General features: G+C 37.8%; 1 protein-coding gene across 1 annotated transcript; it reads left to right on the forward strand.

The window, feature by feature from the left end:
* The first annotated feature begins 1,377 nt into the window (after positions 1 to 1,377).
* On the forward strand, positions 1,378 to 10,464 carry LOC138694680 (hemolymph lipopolysaccharide-binding protein-like). Its single transcript, XM_069818658.1, has 5 exons — positions 1,378 to 1,425; positions 5,325 to 5,494; positions 6,049 to 6,166; positions 9,388 to 9,654; positions 10,192 to 10,464. The coding sequence occupies exons 2-5, from the start codon at positions 5,327 to 5,329 to the stop codon at positions 10,338 to 10,340; spliced, it is 702 nt and encodes a 233-aa protein (XP_069674759.1). The 5' UTR covers positions 1,378 to 1,425; positions 5,325 to 5,326; the 3' UTR covers positions 10,341 to 10,464.
* Positions 10,465 to 10,698: the final 234 nt, after the last annotated feature.

The following is a 10,698-nucleotide window of genomic DNA, read 5'->3' on the forward strand; positions in this document are numbered from 1 at the left end:
ATGGTATACTGAAATATGGTATTTATATTTACTGTATATGCTATAACTACTGTAATAAACAAAGTTGTTAAGCCTATATCTGGGCGGGGTTTTCCTCGGGGTTTTCTCGTTTTTACCCATATTGGGCATCTGCATCATTTAGTCACCACTTCTCAATTTTGTCATCATTCCATAGCATTCCTCTATCACCTGCTGGCGACGCAAGAAGGTGACAGTCCTAAGGACGAGGGGGTTGCCTGCTCGAAACCTTGGTACGCAGCAAACATTAGTGTAGTCAGCCGGTGTGGGTTTGGGAATGAGCCTAGCTTGAGGGTTAGCTCAAAAGATCGTAACAGGTCGTAGTGCTAGACCATAGTGCCCGCCTCACATAAATTCCATTCCATTATTATTATCATTGCCATACACTCGCCTAGTACACGACATTAACTCTTCACAAATACACATCATGCATAACGTGGCCCGCCGAAGTGGTGTGCAACTTGGGTCACAGTCCTGTCCTCTATCCGCAGTATATGGAACACGAATCACGTTAAGTGAAGTGGGTAGGCATTAGACAAACACACACACACACATACACACACTATTAGCATAGCAGTGGGAGGGGAATGAAGTACTGACCGTAAACACTTCAGAAATATGACGATATTAATGAAATAGAGTTTACCTATCCCTGTGCTGCTCGATAGAGTTATGAATCGACTTGTTTCCACTTTTCTCAATAATAGGTAATTGTATACTCTTGTTATCGAAGTGACGTCTATTATGAAGAGTTGTGTTGAAAATTAAGGGGCCCGTCGCGATTAAGGCGTTGCGTTGCAATCTGGAAGGTCGCGGGTTCGATTCCCGATTGGGTCATGGATTTTCCTTTCAGCCTGGGATTTACAGTCTCTCACAGAAATGAGTGCCACCCTCTGAGCTTTCATGCTTGTAATACAGAGAACTACTATATTGGTGATTTGCCTTTATGCATCTTCATTCATAAAAACTTGAATCGTTGAATTGCAGTAAATGTATTTCATGGGGTCAGCGGCTTTAAATCTTATCCAAGGGAGGCTTTACGCACGATTTTTTCACTTCACATTCATCGCCTTGGGCAGTACTCGAACCCATGTACCTTGGGAGCGGAGGCAAGAGGGTAATAATTTTTAATCAGTTTATTTTTAATTATGCAAAGAGTGTCCACTCACCTGAATGTAGGACTAGAAATTAAATACAACGACGGGTGTGACGTGCATGTGTTTTAAGAGATAGCCGGTATCATTCACACTCACTCCGCGGAAGACCCAATTTGTTTCCGACTAGTGCAAAAATGTGATAGGAGGCTGGTCACATTGCAGATAAGCGAATTTAAAGCTAAAATAAATGCATTTGAAATTTAGTTGGTGAGCCACTTGTCGAGTGTTCAGTGATTCGCAATTTTGCTCGGTAAGCCCAAAGTGTAAAATTTGAACAGATTTTCTCAGAATACTTCAATCTTGAATGTATAATTTTCCACTTTCATTTAAATATCTTCAACGTATAAAGCAACACGAAGCCAAGTCATCGTGTGAAATATTTTGGAAAATAACGGCGTGGCTTTAGTGTCAAAGATTACATCACACGTTAAATTATGACCCACTGATTGAGCGCGGAGTTATCACATGCGAACTTGAATTTGATACTCGTTGTTTCCTGGAGTGTTAATCATGATAGACAGAGTTTCAGAATGAGAGTTTTCCCTCAATTTTACAAATTTTATTCCACTAATACCTTCCTTCATTTTGTTTTCATAGAAATGTGATTGAAGGATGGCATGGAAGGTACTGTGGTGACGAACAGAGATGATCAGTGTGAATTATTATTATTATTATTATTATTATTATTATTATTATTATTATTATTATTATTGTTATTATTATTATTATTAATTATTGCGACTCACAATACATGAGCAGGAAATTATTAGAAAAAATAAATATCAACAGTGAGGTTTGAAATAGCATAACGAAGTACCTAAAACTAACATGGAAAATACATTACAGTTAGGTGGAGTACAAATTAAAAATGTGTAAAACTTTTTCTACCTGGAGTCAGCAGTGGAAAAAAAATGGAAGTTATAACCTGGAAAGGGAAAAAGAATAAAGAAAAGGAATGAAAATATGGTGCGTTCAACTATTCCCTCCGCAACGCACTGCCAGCTTGTAAAGGCGATACAACTTTCTCTTCGTTCCACCACAGTCTAGTATATACAGTCACGAAGCTTGAGTTTATGAGGGTAATAGGAACAATAGACTGTGCAGGTACTATTTCGTATTGTCTGTGATGAGGCGATAGTAGCGATCCTAGTGGTTAACAACTATCTATGGATGCATATTTACTACGTATTGAGCTTCGTGACTGTATATATTAGACTGTGGTTCCACTCTCATTCTTTTTATCCTTCTCAGGACGTACATGCGAAAATGAACCTTAAGAAATGAACTTAACTTGTGGAGGAATTAGTTGAAAGCACCGTATTATCACAGTCTACTATATACAGTCACGAAGCTTGAGTTTTGAGGGTGCTAGAAACAATAGACTGTGACTGTACTATTTTGCATTGCTTGTAATGAGGCGATATTAGCGATCCTAGTGGTGAGCAACTATCTAATGTTTGCATATTTACTACGTATTGAGCTTCGGGACTGTATATACTAGACTGTGGTATTATGTCATGCTAAATTCAACTCTATTTTATGGAGCAGCAATATTTCATCCAAGTAAATCGAGCAGAGCGCTATTGTTTGTTGTACAGAATGAGTGTATCTAATGCCTACTTCACTTGCATATCACCTCGGCTCGGCGGGCCACGCTATGCAATATGTGTATCTGTGGAGAATTATATGGGTGAGGATGATGATGAAGTTGAGGAAGGGTGGAGGGGAAACCCGGTGCCAACACGTAGCCTACTCCTGTCGACTAGCACCAAGGGGCCCGTCAGACTTAACGTCCCCGTTCGACAGATGAATCACTATCAACAGTGACACATGCCTTCTCTTCATCTGCACTGATTTTTTTTATGAACAATTAAGTGATTAGAAGTTGTACTCGTATATCGCCATTTCTCCTAGTCCCGAGGTTGAAATTCTACATGAAAATTTCAGACCCACAGAGAAACGAACCCGGGCCGGCTAGTCTGGAAGCAGAGCTCTACCACAGAGCTAACTCGGCGGACTGAGTACGGAGTTGAAGTGTGGATTTTGAATAAGAAATATCGGATAAATTATTCGCTACGGAAATAGACGTGTGGAGGCTCTTAGCCAAGAAACCATAAAGGGAGAGATTTAAAAACATCATAATGAGAGAAAGTATGGATGTAAAAACAATATTTTGGGAATAATTGAACAGAAAATATTGGAATGGTGTGGATATGTAAGGAAAATAACTGACAGCAGATTGCCAAGGCAGTTCTAGCATGGGAGGTTGAAAGCACAAGAGGAAAGGAACTGTCGAACGAGGCTGAAGGAGGTATGCAGAAACATGGACTTAAGGGAATAAGATAACAGCAGACAGAAAACTTTGGAAAATGAAGATAAAACAATCTTAATAAAAGTTCCTTTACAAATTTGATCCATTCCGAATTGAATGTTTTTAGAATTGACCAAATTTATAAATACTCTTTAATGAAATTCTATCAAAAGTAGAATGAAATTTGTAGCTCAGTCACATGATCATAATACAAGACGAAATAAAATTCTTAATTTAGTTGAACCTAAATGCTTCACGTCTGCTGCTTTACTACGCAGTACAAATTATGGTCCACGTCTATATAATTCGATAATAAAATTTCATCCATAATTGACTACTTTAAGCAATGAAATTTTCAGATCTAGGATTAAACAATATGACAGACTTCCCTGTTTTATATGTACTATGTATTGTAAAACAAGTTTATTTCTATCCTAAGTATATTTTTTCTATCTTATCTTTTGTTACTATATCAACATGATCTGTACTAATTATGCTACTAATAATAAGTTAATATTAATCCATCACCAATCTCAACATCATCTCTTTTTTCACTCATTTATTACTAACTTTATTATTATCATCTTTATGTGACCTTTTTTCTTAAGTATTTGTCTACAAAGTATGTATATTTATGTATGTTTCTATCTACACTTCTTAAGAATGTGATCTTAGTGCAAGAATATTAAATTGTATTTTATAAACAGTAGACATTTCTATTTTTGTGAATTACCGGTATGTATAATCTGTGTAATCAGAATCTTAAATTTTAATTCAGAAAAAATAGGTATGTTTTGTGAACAATGTAAAATTGTATGTCATTTTCAAGTCTTTCCATCAAAACGGAACTGTCCCCGAACACGAGCTTTGCTCTTTCGGGGTACTTTCATGTAACGTTTTTTATGTATATGTTATCATTAAATAAATCTAAATTGGGAATTGAGATGTAGTATATTAGCATTTTTTTTTTTGCTCATTATATCTGTTTTTTGTCGAGGAAAACCTCAGCAATGAGGAACTTCGAAATAAATAAAATTATTATTATTATTATTATTATTATTATTATTATTATTATTATTATTACAAATAGCAACCACGGCTTCCTCAATTATAGAAAACAGTATTGTGAAGTCTAATTTTCGTTCATTAGGCCTGCGTAAGCTCGGTTATCTACTGTTGCTCTGAATCTAGTATCAGCTGATCGCGATGGGAGCAGCTTCTGACAGCGTTCAGTTGTGTGGGCGATTAGAATTTGTAATCTGTCATTGTATAAGTGGTGCTTTTTCAGTCGGTCATTTAACGACGCTGTATTAGCAAGACGGTACTTTGGCGAGATGAGGCCGAGGATTCCCCATACATTACCTGACATTCGCCTTACGTTTGGGGAAAACCTTGGAAAACCCCAAGCAGGTAGGCCTAATCAACCTAACCGGCAATCGAACTCACGCTCGAGAGCAGTTCAGGATCACTAGGGAAACGTGCGTGTCGCCTGAGCTTTTTTTTTTCCTTGGGTTATTTTACGACGCTGTATCAACATCTAGGTTATTTAGCGTCTGAATGATATGAAGGTGATAATGCCGGTGAAATGAGTCCGGGGTCCAGCACCGAAAGTTACCCAGCATTTGCTCGTATTGGGTTGAGGGAAAACACCGGAAAAAACCTCAACTAGGTAACTTGCCCCGACAGGAATTCGAACCCGGGCCACCTGGTTTCGCGGCCAGACGCGCTGACCGTTACTCCACAGATGTGGACCGCCCGAGCTAAGCCGGTGGCTTTAGTAATGTGAGTGGTGATGGTAAAAATAAATATTTATTAATCTGATAGTTATTTGTTTTCAGAAATGAAGAGGCAGTATTCGAAGATATTTTTATGTAGCCTATTGCTTGTGGGATTTTTTTGTTGGTGTGTCGAACTTTCAGCAGCAGGACAGTGCACGGCACCTCCTTCCACGCCACTTAAACTCACCATCTTGAGCCAACGTAATGATACTGGTCACTGGACTGCAACGGTGAGTGTGTCAAATAACACTTCATTTAGTTACGGCGAGCGAAACTGTACAAACTATGGACATGCATCCCCTTATACCAACCTACGAGATTCATAGCTTGGTACATATGATATATGTAGACCATATATTTTATCTTTCCATGCTCGCATGTGGGAATCTGCGCTGTACACTGCCGCTCCGTTCCACATCCTGCGAGTGCGGAAAGATAAGTGACTTTTATTTTGTTAAATTTTTAGAACCTTGGACCATTTAATATCTGCTTACTAGTATTTCTTTTTGTACTGTTCAGTATAGAATCACGGTTTAGAGTAGTGTTATATTATGATCTCATTTTGTGATTAATTATTTGTATTGACTCATATATTAAATATTTTTCTATTCTACTTAGTATTTAACGCAGTAAGCTAATACACGTCTAGGGCTATTCAAATTCACACAATTTTTAGTAGGTTTTATGTCGATTTCTGAGCCCTCATAAGATCAATCGCTGCCCCAATATTGTTATTTATAAAAATAAGTTCAAATAATTTTGTAAATAATTTTATATGAGGCAGATTAAACTGAACCATGAGTCAAGCTACAATTATGCGGGCCCTTTTGAACTGGACGTGGAACATTCTACAGTGAATTGTATAGACTCCGAAGCAGTATACATAGAGACTACAGTAAGAGGTAAATTTTAAACAACAACATAGTTATTTTTGCAATTGAATAGCTGAGTGGAAAAACGTTACAAACGCCAAATTGAAATTATACAGAAACAGAAAAGGAAATGCTTTATACTCAGCATATTAACATTTTCCCACAACCTCCTAGGTTCTACAGTCTAAATTGAAAGTTATATTTTCATTTTCAACCAACAGAGTTCACTAAAATATAAAACAGAGTAGGTACGTGCAACGTGATCATATTAAAACATTGATAGAGGAAATAAAATGTCGTTTGCAACGTTTTTCCGCTCAGCTACTGATTGCCACAGAGATGGAATCATTGTGGATGAAATCCTAGATAATATATACCCAGATTGCTCTGCCTTATAGGCTTTGACGGTAACAACTTTTGTCTGGTTTACTATGCTGCCATCTAGTTGTTACATAAGGAGTTACGTCATAACTCCCATTTGAATTGCATTAGCGACTGTACTGCCATCTCGTGTTCGTTTACGGCGATCCTGGCGGTTGTTCTCTTCAAAGTGCTGCCGATTTTAACAAAGGGATGAGCAATCTGTCACATATATGATCTAAGATGAAACTTACAAATCCTTCCTTAATACTATTAATTAAATTGACTTGAATTCCACTTCTGGCTAGGAAATAAAAGATTGGTCCTTGTTTCACAGGGTTGATTTCTTGTCTCGCTTTCTTTTGTTTGCCATGTATTTTCTTAGCTGTCATTTTGCGTCATATTGACTACTATATCATAACCCGGCTAGGTCGTAATGGAATTTGTATTGGAAAAAACAGATGGTAACCGAGCGACTTGACTCTGCGTATCGCATTGGACTTGCATTCGGGAGATCCGTGGTTCGATTCCCGAATCAACAAACCTGACTGTGGTTTTTTTCCGTGGTTTTTCGCAATTACTTGGGCAAATGCCGGGTTGGAATTTTCATTGTCGTGGTCCATTTTCCCTTCCCCTTCCGTGTAGAAAAAGAATTTAGATTTTCATGTCATATCATTCATCTTTCTCATCTCATTCAATAGCCATATTCAGGTTAAGACGCATGTTTTCATCCGCTTACGGGAGGGAGGCGTCCTCTCTACAACCTTTCCTGAGTTCCTAGCCGTCCGCAATATTTATGCCAGGATTCATTCCTTATGAGCACTTCCAAGGGCGCTTTGACACCTTGGAATGGATCCTGTGCTGCTTGGTCACCTTGGCGGTGTGAACTTAGAGCGGCGGAGGGTAGGACACCCCCATGGGTGAGCGGATGAGGGATCACATGCGGCCGGTGGGCTGGTACACCCTCATTCTCATTCATCCCATACACTTCGAGGTGCACAATAGGCCTCAGTATGGCCGACGTGCAAAGGGTCGTCCTAACCCGCTCGCAGCCACCATGACCTAACCTAACCCTAACCCCTAAGCAGATGTTGCAAAATGTTTTTTTCGGACACTCCAATTTTCCTATTTTATTCTACCAACACTTTCAGCTCTCTCTTACTTCATCTATAATCTACATTAGTTAAAAATAGGCAGGAATGAAGTCTTAGGGTAGTACAGGTTTCCGATGCTGATATAAGAAGAGTTTGAGTCTCCGAGCCCTAGGGCTTACCATGTACTCGTTTGTGAATGGTACTTGCCTCTCTCAGAGCTTAAACAGAGCAGCCCACTTGTCTGCATCGGATTCACGAATGTCACCCAGGCCATCTGTCTGGATAATCATAGCATATATAGGGCGCACAAACCAAAATTCAAGGACCCGTGCCAAGTCTCCTTACTTGTGGATATACAAACTGAATGATAACCTCTGCACCAAAATTTAAGAGGTGATTCTACATGTTAAATATAACAAAACCTTTATCACACTTTTCCTTCCATGAAGCACCGTTAAAAATAATCTGAACAGTAACTGTCTTGAATCTTTTTTTTTTTTTTTTTTGCAAATTAAACCATTTAGCCATGAATTTAAATTGAATAATAAGAGGGAAAATCGTTGAAATAAATTTTGCAACGCAGCACACGTAGCGTGTTACCAACAAAGTACAGCAGAGGGGGAGGGGAAGGTAAGGAGTGCAGGCTGCGCTTGCAAAATTTATTGCAGCAGCCATGATGTTGCCAAATGCTCCACAGAAACATAACGATTTCCTCTAAAACGGTGAATGTTAAAGGAAAAATCTTATCTAGATTTTTCATCTCTTCTCATGATCTATTACCAGCTTTATTTTGGTGCAGAGATTACCATCCACCCTGTTTAATATTTATGAATGGGAATTAAACGAGTTAAATGGTCCCGTCTTTAAGGTCGATATTTAATTAAAAAAAGAACTCATGTTTACAGAAACTTGTTTTACTCAGATTAGTCCACACTATTACCACAGTCTAGTATATACAGTCACGACGCTTGAGTTGTGCCGGTACTATTTCGCATTGTCTGTAATGAGGCGATATTAGTGATCCTAGTGGCTAGCGACTATCTATGGATGCATATTTACTACGTATTGAGCTTCGTGACTGTATATACTAGACTGTGCTATCACTCCGTAAAATACTTACTATTACGCCTACTCCTGGAACATTCTGTATACTGATGCGTTATTTCAAACGACAGTCTTTATATTACGTGGAAATTCCGCTATATTAATTAATGAAATAAGTAACTGGATGAATAAATAATGAATAAATCCACATCGGATAAACAAATAAAAGTAGTGGATAGCAAAGAGATGAATCACCTTCACGGACTTAAACCTATGTGGTCCATTTCGGCTTGCAGATAGATTTCGCATGACAGTTATTCAGAAATGCGTTTATTCTTCTTTCCCCTTCAATCCTACAATGTAGCCTACTTGCAAAAGTTAGAGGGGAAGTCTTTCTCCATTAATTTGTTTTATATCATATGGTTTTTAGGTCCCATAACTGGATTTACGTCACGGTAGAAATTTGTTTCTTGCCGATACTAGTATTTCTTTGAAGTTACAGATGAAGTGTTCAATTAATAGGTGTAAATAATGTGTGTACGTTATTAATTTCCATCTCGTTAGGGTGATAAAACTAATGAAAATGTATCTGAGGTAATATTATATTACATAGCAATACGTATTTCAGTTAAGCCTAAGATATTTTGTAAGGTCACGGACTACTCATGTATCATAGGATCTTGATGACTATTTGCTCGTAATCGCAATTTCACATGCAGTTGTTTCTGTATTCTATCTTGTTTCTTCGTGCAGCTCCACCGACGCAACCGCAACCTGGTGACGGATATGAACAGCTGCTGCCACCTGGTTTAGGACTCTACAAATTCCATAAGGCCCTTGACACATGGTACAATGCTGAGATGATCTGTGTGAAGGAAGGAGGACATCTCCTTGTTCTTAGTTCAGACAAGGAGTTTGCTGTCCTTAAAAAGAAGTGGGACGAAAGTGGCGTCGGTGGAACATACTTACATATTGGAATTAATGACTTCGACAAGGAAGGAACCTTTGTTACGGTAACTGGTAAGTACCGAAACTTATCGAAACAAGAATCAATAAAATAATTTTTACATATAGAGGATGTAAGGGGTATAAGTGCCGTCCTTTCTACAGTCGACGCGGATGATCTACAGGATCAAAAAATGTCCATACAACATAAGGTCATATCTTGATATTTTTCCATAAAAATACTTCTTTTCTTATTTTATTTGAGTTATACTGCTTATATCGTTAGTAAAATTACGAAAAGAATTACATCAGTAATTATATCTAGCAAAGAGTTAATAGAACACACAAATATTTATTTAAACTAATATTATGTTTTCGTGAAATTAAATAAAAATGCATGCTTAAATTTGTTAATATTCTGGCGTAAGAGACGTGGCAACGTGTTCAGCAGGCAGTACTCTGCACAGACGTAAGACTTCTAATCATTTTCTTCCTTAACCTGCCAATACATCTTTGTCATGTGGGTTTCCTTTATACATATTTCGATCAGGAATAGTCTACCTCTTTTTTCTTCTAAAATATTGATACATGATTAATTTTAAACTTTTTCAGGAGACCCGATAAATAAGACAGGATATGTGAAGTGGCTTCCAGGTGAACCTAATTCTGGAAATACTGCCAACTGTGGCGCCGTAACTCGTGAGGGTAACTACGTGGACTCAGGTTGTTCAAATAGATTTAGTTTCTTCTGTAAGAAATAGTTACTGTTTATCTTTCACAGATAATTATTATAACAAAATGAAATGTCAGTTCTGCTCATATGTTGTAATTCATTCTGAAGTCTTGAGTTTTCGTGAATAAAACTATATCGAGAGATTTTTATAATTATTTGTCTTGTTTCGTTACAAGTTTTCGGGCTTCTGCAGTGATTGTCGAATACCCAAAAGTTTACTCTGAATACAATCACTGTGCAAGCCTAAAACTCTTGTCATTAGAGTGTATGAGGAAAAAATTCATGGTAACATTAGGAAATTAGAACAACTTATATTGAAAAGATACAGATACGTTCTTATGCCCCTAACATCGCCTTTCAGATGCCGGATAGTGCACTACAATGTA

Source organism: Periplaneta americana, chromosome 2 (assembly GCF_040183065.1).
Source record: "Periplaneta americana isolate PAMFEO1 chromosome 2, P.americana_PAMFEO1_priV1, whole genome shotgun sequence".
Classification (NCBI taxonomy): Eukaryota; Metazoa; Arthropoda; class Insecta; order Blattodea; family Blattidae; genus Periplaneta; species Periplaneta americana.